The sequence below is a fragment of the Phyllostomus discolor genome, chromosome 6, assembly GCF_004126475.2.
Source record: "Phyllostomus discolor isolate MPI-MPIP mPhyDis1 chromosome 6, mPhyDis1.pri.v3, whole genome shotgun sequence".
NCBI classification, from domain to species: domain Eukaryota; kingdom Metazoa; phylum Chordata; class Mammalia; order Chiroptera; family Phyllostomidae; genus Phyllostomus; species Phyllostomus discolor.
In genome coordinates this window covers 136243175-136259956 of record NC_040908.2, presented here as the reverse complement: position 1 = coordinate 136259956, position 16782 = coordinate 136243175, and the positions used below count along the sequence as shown (strand labels likewise).

Below are 16782 nucleotides of genomic sequence, written 5' to 3'. Positions count from 1 at the left end.
CGCTTCCCACCACCACCACCGAAATAAAAGCCCAGTGCGCTCCCCTCCCCCAGCGTGCCCCTTTTTCCTAGATGAGGCCCAAGCTCCCGCAAAACCTCCAGATTGCCTGGGTCGGAGCCCTGGGGAGCTACCTCACCAAGGATCATGTTGGCTTAGAGAGTCAGGATCGGAAGAACCTTTGGAACTCATTGAACCCCCTCCTATTACAGATGGGGAAACTGAGGCCCAGTGAGACGGTTTGAGCAAGGTCACAGGAGAGTTAGTGGCAAAGCCTGCATTAGAATCTAGGGTCCCCGGCTTTCGAACTCATTACCCCCTATGCAATTTGATCCTATTACCATTGAAGCCCCAGAACCCCCAAATTCATCTAAGTGTACCAGGAAAGTCTTTGTAACCCCTGCCCCGCCCCTACTTGGAGCTTCAAGTACCATTCATTTGTTACCATCCGTACTGTAAAAAGAAAAAGAAAAGAAAGAGAAAGAGAAAGAAAGAAAGGTTAGCCTTTCATTTGCCTCATTTGGCCTCAGAGGAGTGCTGTCTTATGCAAGCACTCCAGGTTTGGGATTTAGTTTGGGAGAGTGAATCGGTCCTGGACGGGAGGTCAGATACCACGATGTTCCTCCTGGTTCTCCCCGGAGTCTCTGAGCCTGTGTCCTCAGTTGGACCAGGTGATGCAGCATCCGAGGAGTCGTCCCCTCCCCCCACCCGGACCTGCCTGCATGCCGTCCCAGTCCCTCTTCCCTCCTCTGTAAAGGCCTCGCTCTTCAGTCCAACCAGGGCCCTTTCATCACCCCTTGTGGAGGTCCTCAGGTCCTTCATGTCTGCTGAGTGTTGCTGACAAAGCTGCTGGGGGAGCCTGAGTTGCAGCCTTCCCAGGTCCTGATGGCAGCTCAGGGCAAGGCTCCCTCAAGGGCAACTGGGTGTCCCTGGAGCTGGCCCAGAGAGTGTGCCTGGGGAGATGAGGTGAAGGCGTGCAAGCGGGATGGTGACCGGACTAAGTCAGTCACCTTTGAGGAGACTCCACGGGATGGCAAGGAGGACAATGTTCGTTCTCTAGGAACCTGAGGCTCTTGTCTCAAGAGCTTCCTTCTTGAGTGGGAATGAGCAGCCTGGCATGCATGTGTCAGAGCCAGGGTGACCAGGCGGTGTAACTGCAGGACCCCCCATTTACACCGTGGCCCACCTACATGGCAGTGTGCTCCGGAAGCACCATTTGCATAGACTTTGTAAGGAGAGGTGGGCCCTGGGTTTTTGCAATGCAGTGGCTCCCAGCCTACAAGTGAAGGGATCTGGGTTCCCGGCCGTCTCCTCACTGGCTGGACAGTTTCGGTAAGTGCTCGTGACCTCTGTGGGTCTCAGTTCCTCCACCCCAAAAAGTAAGATCATTGGATTGAAGAGTTTCAGGATGTCCTTGAAGTCTGAACTATTTGGGGAGGGGGGAGCACTTACTTATATAACTTATATAAGTTATATCCTGATTTTCTTCTTCTCTTACTCTGTGAAGGGATGAAATGAGATGAGGTCATTTATGTAGGGTGCTGAGCACAGTGCCTGGGGCATAGAAAAAGCTCAGGAACTGGTAGCTTTAGGGCCCCAGTTTTATGGCTATAGCCTCCACTTCCTCCCTTTTTCAGATTGCCCAAGGACATGAGATTTTAGGGCCTCAAAGTCCCTCTTCCTCAAAATCCCTCCCCCACTGAGGGGTTCCTGGATTTCGGGCTCAGCCAGCATAAGTCATTCATGCAGCCTCCCTGGGAGGAGTCACACTTTTGTTTATCAGGTATTTCACACCTAAGTATGATCCGATGTGTTAATTTCTAACATTCTGTCAGTTAATCCTCATCACACACAGGAGATCATTTGTATCATTGTTGCCATTTTATAGACGGGGAAGTTAAGGCTGGGTTTAACTTACCGGCAGGGGCCTCCCATAAAAGTCTCAGAGCCAGAGAGCTGTGCCCCCTGCTCAGACCGCCTGACTCCAGAATCTGAAGTCTTTCTTCCCTGTCACGTTGCCTGTCCTCTTCCGAGACCTGCCCTGAAAGAGAGATTGATAACCCCTTGGAAAGAGTTGAGAAGAAGGAGGGGTTTTATTCTTCTGGAAGATCGGGAATGGCTTCTTGGAGAAGCCAGGTAGCGTTTGAGCTGGGTCTGAATGATTTGTACCATAGAATAGAGGGGGGAAAACATTGCAAGTGGTAGAAACAGGGTGAGCAGAGACTAGGTGGTGGGAGGCTCCGGGGCCAGGTGTAGAAACAGGAAAGCAGTTCCTTCCGACTGGTGCAAAAAAAGAAGTCTGGGCAGGAAGGTGGAAACAGTTGCTGGGGGCACTGGGTGCTGAGCCGAGGGATTGGTCTTTGGTTTTTGAGTATGGGAGAGACACGATCAAACCTGGCCATTAGGAAACTCACTCTGAGTGCCCCTCGCCCTTTGCAGTGGAAACAGATTGGTGGAAGACAACCTGCTTGCAGGCAGCCCCGGTGGGAAGCAAGGGCAGTGGTCTGGGTGAGAGGCAAAGAGGGTCTGGACGGAGGGTGGTTGTAAGAATGGAGAGAAAAAGGCGTTGATGCAGGAGGCTGTGTCACCAAAACTGGCAGCTAATTGGATATGTGTGCTAGAGGGTGGAAGGAATGAGAAGTGATGACAAGGTTTTGATCCCGCGTGGCTAAGGAGGCCATTCACAGAAAGAGCCCAACGGGGAAGAGTCGGGAGGCTTAGGAGGGGAGGCCACCGAGCTGACAGGGAACCGTAAAAACTCATGCAAAGCTGGCTCACCGAGCACCCCAGACTGTTAAGGGCTGGTTCGTTCATTCATTCTTTCGTTCTCCAAATGCATATAAACATCTGTTACATGCCAGGTTGTTCTAGGCTCTAGGGACACATTGCTGAAAAAGATGAACTTCCTGCGCAAGCTCTACCAAGGTAGGCAGAAAATAAAATATAAGCAAAGATAGGGCGTTTCAAGGGGGTGAGCAGTGCTCGGGAGGAAAATTAAGCAGGGTCGGGAGTGGAGGGAGGACAAGAGTGGGCGAAGGGATTTGCCTTTAAATAGAATTGTCTTTGAGGAGGAGATATTTGGACAAAGACCTGAATGAAGTGAGGAGAAGACAGTGGGGAATAAACGCATTCCAGGAAGAGGAGACCACAAAAGTGGTCGTTACCACCATCCTCCAGCGGGCAGCTGTCCTTACCCCCAAGTCCCAGAGGAAGGCACTGAGGCTCCGAGAGGTTCAGACACCCACCCGAGGCCCTGCGGGGAGAAGGTGGCAGAGCTTAGCTTTCGACCAGTTCTCTCTGCCTCCAAATCCACCCTTTTTCCAGAGGACCACAGTTGCCTTAAGGTGTGTGACCTCCAACTGGCCAGCCTGTGGTGTTTGGAGGGATTCTACCCTTGACTGAGGACCTCTGGGGACAGCCCACCCTGGGGCCCTAGGTTTCCAACTGTCCGCTGGCACACGGCAGTGAGAGAGCCCATCCTTCTAGGCCCAGGAACAGGCTCTCCCCTGTCTTCTCCTTTAGGCACCTGAGCAGGACCAGAGTGACCTTTCACCCGCCCTCACACCAGCCCTTAGCCCTTCCGAGTGCCTGTTAGCCCCTGTACGGAGTGGAGTGATGCTGTCTCCTTCACTTGTTGCCACAAGTGTCCCATGAAGTAAGGGACAGGAAAGTGCATGCAGCTGCAGTTGATTCTCTCTGAATTCAAACCCTTTTCAGCCTTGACTCCTGCTCCCATCTGTGCTTTTTTTTTTCTTTCCCATTTTATTTGACTTCCTGGATCACATTCTTCTCTCTCCTGGCAAAGGAGCCTCCCCCAGGCCCTGCTCCGGAGTCGGTTTGCCTGACTCTCCCACCAAACACTAGAGGGCCAGGGTCTTCCCAGCCAGCGCTGCCACCGCTGAGCTGGGCCTGGGCACAGAAGGGTTAAATCAGAGGCCCAGGCATGTGCCCTGACAGTGCACTAGCCCCCTCCCTCGGTGGGGTGTAGCAGGAGCTAGGGGCCTCCCGAGCTGCAGGTGGGAGCGAACCAAGCTCCAAACTCCTGCTTTCCCCCCTGTGGGTGCTGCAAGCCCCTTGAGAAGTGGCTTTTTAAGCAGTGAAGCTCAGAGCAGACGTCCAAAGGGATCATCCTGGAGGATCTGGAGCAAGGCACAGGTGGCCCTGGCAGTCCAGGCCAGGCCAAGGCTTGGCATCAGGGACATCTCAGAGTGAAACCAGAGGCAGGTAGAGACCTGAGCACAGAATCGTTTGTTGTCAGGGTGGGTGTGTAGCCAGCACAGGCTCCGTTGGAATTCTAGTTCCAGGTGGAGGGGGGGAAAGCTACAAGAGTGCACAGGCCTCTGTCCTAGAAGGCAGATGACCACGACAGAGACAGTGCCTGCCAGGGCGTAAGGCAGAAAGCCAGGTGCTAGAACTGGGCTGGTGTCAGGGCCAGATAAGCAACAGTGAGATTGAGGGTTGTTAACACTCTTAGCAACAATAATACTAGCTAACACAGTGTACGGTGTGCGAGGTATTCTTCTAAGAGCACCCTGTTTACTCATCACAGCAATATTACGAGTTGGGTTCTGTTGCTGGTGCATTTTACAGATGAGAAAACGGAAGCACGGAGAAGCCAAGGATCTTCCTCAAGATCAGGCAGCCCGTGGGGGAGCCTTGGTCCATTCCCGGGCAGCCCAGCCCCAAAGCCCGTGCTTTGTGGTGATTTTAATACACTGTTTACACATACTCTAACTCCAGCCGACTTTTTATTTATTTTCCCAAGAAATATGTCTTGAACATCTGCCTGGCGCCAGATAGAGTATTAAGCATAGGAAACAGGAAAGTCCATATAAGAGGTTGTGCACCTAATGGTTTAAACAAAAGCCAGACTCAGTTTGGGGCCTGCATCTGCCACTTACCAACTGCATGACCTTGAGCAAGTGACTCAGTGTCTCCAGGTCCCGCTCTTCTCGTGGGCAGGAGGGCATGATGACTGGGTTTAGCTCCCAGGGTATAGTGAGAGATGAGTGATGTGATGTACGGGGCGTGGCACGGTACCCAGCACACAGTCAGCACTCGGCGAAGAGAGGCCACGGGGATTACAGAGCACAGTGTGAGGCGGGGGTACAGGCATCGGTAAATGACTACCGGACGGAGAGGGGAGAACAGAACCGGGAGCACCCGGGCCTTCCCATGGGAGGCAGGCAGGGTTCCACTGAGGAGGTGACATTTCAACAGGGTCTTGGATGGGCCGTAACGAGGTGGGAAAAGGGGGCTTTTCCAGTGAAGAGACAATACATTCCAAGGCATTATAGGTAAGAGCGGGCATCTCACTAAGTGGAAATACCGGAACACCCCCACAAGAGGTGTGATCTCGCCTTCACATTTCTGATTGCCTGCTTTCTCCTCGTAAATTAAACTGTGTACCTTGGGGGTAGAGGGGGTGCAGACAGAGGGAGCAGAGTGGAGGGTTTTCAGAGTCGTGGAGAACAGAGAATTAAACCAGATGACCTTTGGACTCTGAAGCCTTGCTCTTCCCTCGATCTCATTATGGGCTCCCATCCACCACACTGGTGGGACTATCCACAGCGGGTACTCGTCGTTGCAGCTGAACAGGCCTCAGTCAGTAAGTGGCCGGGGTGGGGGCTGCCCTCCGCTCTTGAAAGTGGGGCCGCAGTTGCCCAAGCTCCCTGGCCCAAGACCTGGTTTCCCTGGTGCTGGGAGCGCCCTCTGCTGGTTTCTTGCCGCTCCACCACCATCTGCTTCGTTAAACCTTGACAGCCCCTAAATTGAAGCTTGACCTCAAGGAAAGGTCAGCCTGTAGGCTGGGCGTCTCCGGCACAGTTCCATCTTCCCTTCCCTTGGGTCTCTGCCACGCTGACGCCCCCGTCTCCCACCAACAGAGGAGGATAGAGGAGAAGTCATCATTTATCTGGGCACATCCCAAGCAGAGAACACTCAGACCCCGTGTTTGGGATGCAGAACACTCCAAGTTTGCAGTCTGCTCAGACGCGGGGACAGATGGCTGGACAGTGGACAGCTGGGCAGGGCGGGTAGGCAGCTTGGCAGGATGGAAATAGCAGTGAACTAAGCATCGGGAGCCCTGGGCTCGGAGCCTATCTGTTCCGCAAGTTTGCCGCACGCATCAGCCTGTGTCCTCTGGTTGCCAGCAACAGACACGGACTCTTAGTAACGGGCAGAAAAGCTACTTATCAGAAAGCTTTGGGGTATGGCACAGAGCGACAAGTGACTTACCTCTGACCTCTGGCCTTGGGTTCTTCTCCTGACAAGGGACAGGCAGAGCGCCAGAGGAAGAGAGAGGTGACTCTTAAAACAAAATCTGGGGTTTGTTAACTACCTGAAAATAACTGTTCACCTGCTGTGCGAGCTGAGGAAAGTCACTTAAACTCTCTTGCCTCAGTTTCCCTCCCTGGATGTTCTAAAGTTGGCCTCTCTCCTCCACTCGCATGTCCAGTGTGCTTTTTGCTGAGAAAGCTTCCTGCCACGGTCCCATATGGCCCCTTTCCCATCTTGGGAATGAATTATGAGGGAGCGAGGTGAGTGAGGGCTGCATGGTTCCCTGCCGCTCATCTCATTAAGCGGGGCAAGCCCTCTCCCTGTGTGTACTCTGAGACCTGTGACCCATTTGCATGAGGTGGTCAGCATGGAACCAGCCTGTCCTCCACCCCCGCACACTGACCGTGCCGATGAAGCTCTGGATGGCATGTGACCACTTCCTGCTGGTGCTCTGGCCGCCTTCTCCAGGTTGCAAAGCTCCTCGCTAGAGTGCCCTTCCAGAGCCCCCAGAGTCACCAACCCCAAGACCCAACCCTGTCTTCCATTTCACACATCCCTCTACAGACTCAAGCCCTGTGCTGAACACCTGGGCTGCAGAGGTAGCTGAGGGGGTGGGGAGGCTCCAGGTCACTGGAAGCCCAGTGGAGGAGGCAGGTGCACAAACAGCTAACTACAGCAGAGGAACAAAGTACGAGACAGAAGTGTGAGGTAGGGGTGTGGGGTGCCCAGAGATGGGAGAGCTTACTTCTTCCTGGGAGATCAGGAGTGCCCCAGAGAAGCGGTAGTATTGAGAATGAATCATTGTTATTCAAGGACTGGAGGAGTGTGCTGGGGCCAGAGCTTTAGGAGGGTGGTAGGAGCTCCGTACTGACCGTGAGGGACATCTAGGCGGCCCCAGAAGATTCAAGACTGTGCAGCGAAAGGTAAAAAGCACGTCAGCCTGGGCTTGCGTCAGGAGGTTCCTGCGAGCTCAGCCTCCCGCTCAGGGATCCTGGCGTCAGCACCCCAGCCCCTCCTCTGCCTCCGTCCCCAAAACTGTCAGCCATTGCTTTGGGTAAGTCCTGGGCACAGCTGGCGTCTACTCCAGGGTGCCTCCCCAATCATCCCCGCTCATCCCCTCCCACCCCCCAGGCAGAGGTGAGGTGCCCCCAGCCCGTCTTGGACAGACATCGGACAGAACATGTCACTCAGCCCACAGCAGTTACCTGTGTTGTGTCTCCCCCACCAGCCACCGGCTCTGAGAAGATTCGGGGGGCTGGTTCAGGCCGGCCCCCAGCACCCAGCACAGGTGGGGCAGCCAGGTGGTGTATTACATTAACCCGTACCAGTGGACAGACGATGATGATGCCACTCAAGCTCAAAGGGACTTAGAGTCTGACCATTTATTTTATAGATGAGACCTCAGGGGTCTGGGGTGGGAGAGGATTGCCCAAAGTCAGGAGCATGTGGAGGAGAGAATTCGAAAGAGACTTTGGGTGCACAGCAGCCCTGCTCACAATAGCCAGGAGGTGGGAACAGCTCAAATGTCCATCACCTGATGAATAGAAACTAAAATGTAGTAGGTTCTTGCAGTCGGATATTCATCCGAAAAAGGAATAAAGTGCTGTTACAAGTGAATGAGCCTTGAAAACGTTGTGCTGAGCAAAAGAACCCAGACACAAAAGGCCACACACTGTTTATGGTTCCATTTATACGAAATGCCTAACACAGGCACGTAGAGAGAGATATGAAGCAGATTGGTGGTTTCCAGGGGCTGGGAGTGGGGGAGTGAGTAACAACGTAGTGGTTATGGGGCTTCCTTTTGGGGTGATGAAGATGCCTGGAACCGAGTGATGGTGGGGGCTGCACAGCCCTGTGGATGTACTAAATGCCACTGGAGTGCACACTTTAAAATGGTTAAAATGAGGAATTTTATGTTATGTGAATTTTGCCACAATAAAAAAAAGTGGGGGGGGGGGCGGGGATTTGGTACCAGAGCAGACATCGCAAGCTGGGCTTCGTCCATTCCTCAAAGACAGCTGCTGGCCTCACTTCCCGGTGCAGACCTCCCCTGCCCAGGCCACGAGGGGAGGAACCCGTAGCATTGCTCACCCTGTGGGAGCCCACAGTCCAGTGGAAGGGGGCTGCCTGCTCCGGAGGAGGCAGGATTCCCGGCAGCCAGGCCCGCCTCTTGCTGTGCTCCTCTGCTGAGGCCCAGCACCCGTCGCTTCCCCATCCCACCAACCAGCCTGCTCCCAGTCACTGCCAGATGCTCCGTACGGCTCGGGCCTCCGTGCCTGGCTCTTGCTATTTGCGCTACGCAGGAAGGTCTTTCCCTTGTGACCCCTCATCCATGTAGAAACATCCTTTAGGAGCCAGCTCCTTTCTTCCCCGTGGAGAAGACTTCCTCCTTCCCCTGGCCCCCTCACCACAAGCTGAGCTGAGCCCTTCCCAAGGTGTCCACATGAGTGTCAATTGAAGCAGATGTGGGTGTGCCGAGTTTGCACCTGTGTCCCCCCCAGGAGGATTGGGAGCTGTGGAGGGAGGGGCCTGGCTTGTTTGTCACTGTGTTCTAAGGCAGTCCCGGTGCCTCGTTCGTAGGAGGTGCTCAGCAGACGCTTGTTGAATGAGGCAATGGCCTTGGGAAGGTTCCCTTTCCTCCCAGACATTCGCCATCTTTGAGGGAGGACAGGCTAGGTGATGTCCCTGCATCTCCAGGGTTTTCCGGTTCGAAGAGCAGCGGTGAGCAGCCACTCCAGCAAGTTGCTGCCTGTCTCTTGACCAGTTTTCTGCTCCTTTGCCCACGGATAGAAGTGGAGAAGGAGATGGAAGGGGCCCGCAGCAAGCCACTGCAAGCAGCTATTTCTGCTCTTGGCGAGGGGGAGGGAAGGCAATGCCCAGAGGCTTGGGCTTCTCCATGTAGCCTGAACGGGGCGTCTCTTTGGGAATCCAGCTGCAGCCCTCCCCTGAACAGCCTGGGTGTGCGGGTCAGGATGGCGGTCCCTAGAGTCCTTCGACTGCAAGACCCAGCGGCAGGTTCTTGCTCCATTTTCCTCTACAAAAGAGAGGTGCTACTCTTTCTGCTTTTCTGATTATGAAATTAGTCATTTTCTAGGAAGCTTATTTATAGAGTCCTCTGCACACATGCAGCACCAAGCTATTCTGAACACGGCTTGGGGCCAGGGAGCCTTAAGGTGTAAAAGCATCTGTGAGTCACTCCTGGGGCCCCTTCCAGAGGTATCTGAGTACCTTGGGTACCTTTCTGCACCCAACCAGAGGCCAGCCCTCGCAGATCGCCCTCAGGCTGGGGTGTTCTTTAGGAAAAAGAAGAAATATCGATCTCAGGATTGGGAGATTAGGGTTTGGCGTTCTTGATCCCAACTTCCGTGGCCACGATGTACAACCTGGGGCAAGACAGACCCCCGTTTTGTGCCTCAGTTTCCTCCTCTGAAAAATCAGTCCTCCAGATATGTAATGCTGTGACTGCTCTCGACGTCAGACCCAGAGGAGGGTTCCAGGTGACTTCACAAAGATCTGGCCACCAGGCCCTGGCCTGGTAGCTCTGCTGCTGAGAGTGTCATGCCAATACGCCAAGGTTGCAGGTTCGATCTCTAGCCTCTGCACACACAAGAATCGACCAATGAATGCATAACCAAGCGGAACAACAAATCAATGTTTCTCTCTCCTGCTCTCTCTCTCTCTCTAAAATCAATAAATAAAAAGTAAAGAAATTTTAAAAATAAAAAAGGCATAGCCACCAGGCAGCTCCAGTCACAGCCTGGTTTGTTTGAGGTTCCTGGTGTTTTTTCCAACACGGTCAGGGCAACATGCATTTACTCAGCAAGTGTGTATTTAGTGCGCTGGGCGCCAGGCACTGCGTGGACTTTAAAATAGAGCAGAAGTGGTGGTGTCTGCCCTGGTGGAACTTGGGGCCTAATGGCTGAGGTGGACGTTAGTCACGTAGTGGCATAAATCAAAACGAAACGTCACACTGTGTCAAGCGCCGTGAGTAACACACATACTGAGAAGCGGAGCTGGGGGCTCTCCCCGGGTGGAGGGGAAAGTGTGCGCAAATTCCCCATGAGAAAAACCTCCTGTGAGCATGCAGAGGTCAAGGGCAGAGGGGTGTGAAATGAGGTTGGAGGGGTAAACCAGGCTCAGCCATGCTGGTCCAGTCCACTTTGGTAAAGGAATTTTATCTTTGTTCTGAGTGCAGTATGAGGCCGTTAAAGCAGTTTTTCAAGGAAGGTTCCGTGATCAGTGTTGAGTTTGGAAAAAGCTGATTCTAGCTACACCTGCCCCATTCGGTTGTGCAGGGTGTAAACTATCCAACCTGTACAGCCCTGGGTGTGTATTGGGGCGTATGGAGGAGGCGTTGGAGCCCAACCTGAGTGGATGCCAGAGACCAGTTAAAAGACTGACTCGGTAATCTAGGCTGGGTGCTGGGCGTGGACCAAGGCGGAGGCGGTGGTGAGGGAAAAAAGTGCAGGGATTCAGGAGACATTTAAAGGCCCTCTCTGCAGGGGAGCTCGGCTCTGAGATCTGGGATTCAGTGGGGAAACATTGCAGTGAGGAGAAATGAAATAATGGAATACCAGCTATGAGCACCTTAACCAGTTCATCTGCCCTTAGTTCTTCCAGACCTGCCGCCTGGCCTGCACTCAGCCTCAGGACCCGTCGGAGAGGCGGGGCTGCAGGACTGGTGCGCTGAGAGACAACTGGCCTGTTGGGCTTCTCAAAAGTACTAGGTTGGCCAAAAAGTCCATATGATTTTCTCCATAAAATAAAAGACACATTTTTCATATTTAGTAATAACTTTATTGATTTGGATGTTTTGAGTATGTCAGCTGTCTCCCACATGGTATAACATTGATTGTTCTCGATTAATGTCTCAGTTTGATCGCTATCAACTTCAACTGGTCTACCTGACTGTGGTGCATCGTCCAGTGAAAAATCTCCAGCACGAAACTTCACACCTTGCGTTTCAGTTGCATTTTTACCTTTCTTGAAGTGATAAAGCACAGTATGTCAAAAATGTTACTTATTTTCTTCCATCTTCAATATTAAAATGGCCACGCAAAATTCACCAGTTTTGTTCCGTTCTTTAAATGCACGCTGATAAGACAGCTGTCACGATGTAATCCAACAAAATTGTTTCGAATGAAGTTAAAGACAGCTAAGTGCCACTAGAGCCATGTGAGGGGAAAAACCAAATGAACTTTTTGGCCAACCCAAAAGTATGCCAGTGAGGCTCTGTTGAAGTGTCTTTTGGTTGCCAGTCTCCGAAATCAAATCCCACTAGCTGAAGCTAAAAGGTCGGGATTTGTCGGAAGGATTTCGGGACAGCGTGTGGCCTTGATGGACATGCTGCCCAGTCAAGACCCAGGATGGGCAGGAGTGCAGCAGCTTCGAGGCCCCCAGAAGCAGCTGTTGCGGCCTTTTTCTCCTGTACTGTGGCCATCAGGCTTCAGCCCCTACAACCGCAGGCCCTCCAGAGTGCATCTGATCGACCCAGCCTGGTTGGTGTGTCCAGCCACCTACTTCAGGGGTCAGGGATGTGAAGAGCACATGGGCCATTGGAGCCCACCTAGCTTCTGGCTACTCCCATGGTTGGGAGCCCCTGTGAGCTGCATGGTTGCCCTTAGAGCGTGTCTATCTGCAGACCCTTCAAGACCCTATCTGCATGATCCACACGACCTTTTTCCATCTTACTGGGTAAGGGAGGAAAGCTAGACCCCACTATAGTTCTGGAAGGTGCCCTGATGGTCTAGAAAGAGGGTTTTCTGACTTCAGAAGGAAACAGAACATTTAGAATATGCAAAAGATACTTAATAGGTACTTCTAGCTATTTCTGGAGACAAGTCTTACATGCCACTGTCCACTGCCTGAGGCACAGGACATTGCAGTCCTCGGGGAGCTGGACACAGACGGTGTTACCCAGACCTGTCTCCTTGCTCCCCCATGCTTTCGATTTTAAACGCACAGGAACTAAGAGACAGGACCACGCAGCAGTGACCATGAGCCTGGAGCCTTAGACTAATTTCATACCCCGCTCCACCCTAATGAGCCGAGTGACCTTGGGCAGGTTGTTTAACTTCTCTGAGCCTCTTTAATGATTCCTAACTCATGGGGCCACAATGAAGACTCAGTGTGATAAAGTGTATAAAGTGCGTTGCACATGGTGAGCCCTCCTTAAATGGCAGAGGTGATGATGATGATGGTCACAGTGTTGCTGCCGTTGCTGATTTCACCTGGAAGGTGCCTGCAGAATTCTCCTGTCTCTGCAGCCTGACCCTTCTGCAGGTCGGTCTTTTCCTAAGGTCCCTCTGATGGAGCAGGGTGGGGTTATTCAGAGGGACACAGTGCGAGAAAGGAAGGCTTTTTATCTTTGCTCAGGGTTTTGTCTTGATCCCAGCTCAACAGCATCCCCTCCGGTTTTTCATCCTGCTGCAGGAGGGAGAGAGAGAACCACGCCGCTGATGACTCCGAGGCAGGGGCCCTGGACATGTGCTGCAGTGAGAGGCTGTCGGGTGAGTCTTCCAGCACCCGGGCGCCAACCCCCGCCCCCAGAGTTCCAGATGGAGGGAGAGAGCCCCAGATGACACTGGGGCTGGAGCAGAGCCTGGGTAGCTGCGAACTTGCGTGAGAGGAGTGACTCAGCTGGTCCATAGATCTTCATTGAAATGGGGATTTGTTTTTCTAATCCCTGATGTCTCTCTGGCCAGTTATTGTTTGGAGCTGGTCTAGACTCTTAGGCTCCCATGGAGGGAAGAGCGGGTGGCTGAGGGTGTGCTGGGAGCATGGAGAGAAGGGGGAAGAACTGGGGAGTCCAGGGCTGATCGGGACATGACTGCTGGCCAGTAGTGTGCTGAGCTGATTTCAAGTGGCAAGGTCAGGAAACAAACCTGACCGAGGTGCGAACCCAAGTAGGGTGGAGAGTGCGGAAAAGCTACCTGTCAAGAAGCCTGGTTGTGGGTGTGAAATTGTGCCTGGCTAACCACTCTTGGGGGTGCCTGGCTGTCTGAACCACAGGCCATGTCACCACAGAGATATTACCAAGGCACCCCTGCCTGTGGGGGCAGATGTCCCAGCTTTAGACCAGATACCACGTCATGACAAACAGCCTTGGAAAGAATAGAGACAACGAAGACGGGGGAAGATTTTATTGGCTTTTTTTCTTTTTAGAAAATTTTTGGTTTTTTCTTCTTATAACATACCCATTGTAGAAATATTAAAAAATAAAGACAAGTGGCCTGGTTGGTGTGGCTCAGTGGATTGAGTGCCAGCCTGTGAACCAAAGGGTCGCCGGTTTGATTCCCAGTCAGGACACATGCCTGGGTTGTGGACCAGGTCCCCAATTTGGGGCGCATGAGAGGCAACCACATAGTGGTGTTTCTCTCCCTCTATTTCTCCCTGTCTTTCTCTGAAAATAAATAAATAAACATCTTTTTTAAAAAAAGACAAGTGAAAAAAAAGAAAAATTACCATAATCCTATAACACAGCATACTTTTTCATTTCTTTCCTTCCAAACCTTTTTGTTTAAAAAACAAACAGCCATTTGAATTCTAACACTGATGTTCTAAACCTGTAGCTTGTCAAAAAAAACTCATGATTGGCAAGGAACATTGTAATGGAGTCTTCAGTGATACTCTTTAAGATAGACATTTAAACAACTAGGTATGCCTCTAAAGTGGTGACTCTTTAAAATAAGCAGTTATTTTAGCCCTGGCCAGTTTGGCTTAGCTGGTTGGAGCTTCGTCCTGTAACCAAAAGGTCGTAGGTTCAATTCCTTGTCAGGGTACATACCCTCGATATGGATTCCATCCCCAGTATGAGCTCATAATGGGCTCATATGAGAGGCAATCTATTGATTCTTCTCTCTCACACAGATATTTCTGCCTCTCTCTCCCCTCTCTCCTCCCTGCCCCTTCATCTCTCTCTAAAAAAGCAATGCAAAAAATGTCCTCAGGTGAGGATAGAAAAATAAAGCAAGCAGTTATTTTATTCAGACCCTGAGCCAGTACCCCAGTTACTCTGGAAGCTCCTCAGGTGGGCATTGAGCCCCATGGTGCAATTCACACTTTATCCAGTAGGGGTGCCGTTGCTCAAAACACTGGATGGCCTGTTGAGATGGTCTAGGATGGGGGCCACTGTGCAGTGGCCGCTCACAGGTGGGAACTGCACCGGTGGTTCAAGTTCATGGGAACTTGAACTGTCCAGCTTGAAGAGAATTCTTCAAAGGGATGTGAGAGCTGTGTGCAACTACCTGAAAGACTGTGCAAAGGGGGCAGCCGATTCATTCTGTGGGTATCTTAGGAAGATGGCATAAACCCAACACACAGAAGCTAAACAGAAGCCTGTTAGTCCACGAGAGGTAGAACCTTCTTTCCAACTCTAGAAGGTGTCCAGTCATAGAACTTGATCATTCAAGAGGAAGAAAATGAGTGTTTCATCACTGGAGGCATTCAACTATTTTCTGGATAGACATTGGAGAGGAAATTTCCACAAGGGTGGGAGGTTGAGATGACATCAAAAGTCCCCTTCAACTACTAAACCGTTCTGTGACTCAGCGATGAGTCATAGAATTCGGAGATGACTCTACACACCCAGGGACGGCCCCACTGGCTAGGAAAAAACCCGTGGAAAACAGGACACGACACGCAGGAGTGCAGAGCGTAGCACAGTGAGGAGGAGAGTGTGGGGCTGGCCTTCGAGTCTGGCAGTTCTGTTTACAGACTGTGTGTTAATGGACTAGCCGTGTAACCTTGCTGGGCCTGTCGGCATACCTCCTTTATAAGTGGAAACAACAACAAAATGAATATTTATCCTCACAAAGGTTATGTAAAAAGCCCTTATTTAACAAATATTTATTGAATACCTGCTATGTGTCGGGTACTGTACTAGGTGCTAGGGATAGTGGTGGTGGATAAAGCAGACGTAGTTCCTGCCCTGCTTGGAGTTGCTTCTGGAAAATGAGGTGAAGCCAGAGCAGAGAAGCTATACTAATAAGGATGTTTAATTCCACCGTTCACTCCCATTCCTCCCTGGAAGCCAGCAACCTGTGTAAAATACAGGAGGAGCGTTGGTTGTCCCCCCGGAGCCGGCACATTGCCTGCCTTGTGCTATGTGCACTGTTCCAAACGCTGTTGCCCTTCGGATCATGGAATCCTGTCCACTAGCCTAGGAAGTCAGCATCCTTTGCTGTCCCCACCTTCCAGATGGGAGGGCCAAGGCCCAGGGAGGTTAGAGAGCCTGTCCAGGTCACTTAGTGTTTGGTAGAGTGAGAATGGACTCCAGACAGTGTCTTCAGAGCTCATGCTGCTGGCCCACTGCACCCCCATTGTCACTGTGAAGCCACCATCGCCTTCTGCAGCCCTAGTAATGGAGGTCGGAAGAGCTAAGGGCTGTCTGTCCCCAGGGAGGAGTTCAGAGGAGGTGGGTGATGTCATTGTGCACTCCCCGTCTAATGTCCTTCCCCTGGAAAGCGCGCCTTCCCTAGTCCTTGCAAGTCATGTGCCCCCTGCAGGCCCCACAGTGCCATCTCAGTGTGTTTATTGAAGTAACTTTTTGTCTGTTTCATCTATGGGGCCATGAGCTCCTGGAAGGCAGGTACCTCTCTGTTTCGTGCTCCGTGTCCAACATCCATCCACTCGTTCCTTCATTCCTTCACGGGCTATTCACTGAGTGCCTGGGTGTGCTGAGTGTTCCTGTAAGCACTGAAGATTCAAAGGTGCATCAAACTGAGAACATTCCCAGCCTCACAGAACAGTGCTGTGTGCTGGTGAACAGCAGGCACTCCTGACCAGGCTTGGTTCCACCACTCACCGTGGGGTGATCGTGGGCAAGCTATTAACCTTCCTGTGCGTCCCATTTCCAATATGGCAAGAGTAACATGCACTGCCATGTACAGTTGCCGGAGAATTCAGGGAATTAATAGAGAAATTAGAACAGCATTTGGTACATAGCAAGTGCTGCACAGGCATTTGCAATTAAGGGAAAGACAGGCAAATAAAATAATTAACATATATAGCGTGGTAGATAGTGGTAAGTGCTCTGCAGAAAATTAAGGCCAAGAGGGAGGGGATAGGAAAGGAATGAAGGGTGATTCTGGAACCTGGTTAGGAGTAGATTTCCACAAATGTTTGTTAGCTAAAACCACTGACCTGAACTTCAACTTGGACATAAAAGGAGAAGGCAGTATAAAGGCCAAGAGAATCCGGGTGCTGGTACTTTAGAATGAGCCTATGGGTACTGCGAGCAATTGCATAATGGTGGTGTAAAAAAAATACAGCCCTTGAGTAATCTGTTACCCCTCCCAGCTGTCTTCCCTGACGGGCAAGACCAGAGGCAAGACAGAGAGGGCGCCTGTCATGCCTGGTGACTCACTTATTCCCACACGCACCACACTGCCGGGCTGGGGCAACATGGCCAGCACTCCCGGCCACAGAAACCTGGACCTGAGCCATCGCTGAGCAGGTCAGCAGCCCTTCCAGACTGAGATCTCCAGGTGAAAACATCCTCAGGCA

The 16782-nt window shown here is 51.9% G+C and overlaps 1 protein-coding gene across 3 annotated transcripts in view; it reads left to right on the top strand.

Moving 5' to 3' along the window:
• PTPN5 (protein tyrosine phosphatase non-receptor type 5) overlaps window positions 1–16782 on the top strand; it is a 50781-nt gene that overhangs the window by 953 nt on the left and 33046 nt on the right. For 2 of the 3 annotated variants that reach the window (XM_028517250.2, XM_036029134.1), the window contains one exon: window positions 12709–12785. In XM_028517250.2, coding sequence (XP_028373051.1) covers window positions 12761–12785 — 25 coding nt within the window. In that variant the 5' untranslated portion in view covers window positions 12709–12760. Of the gene's footprint in view, window positions 1–12708; window positions 12786–16782 lie in introns of those variants that run through there. The other variant, XM_036029133.1, reaches the window with a different exon arrangement.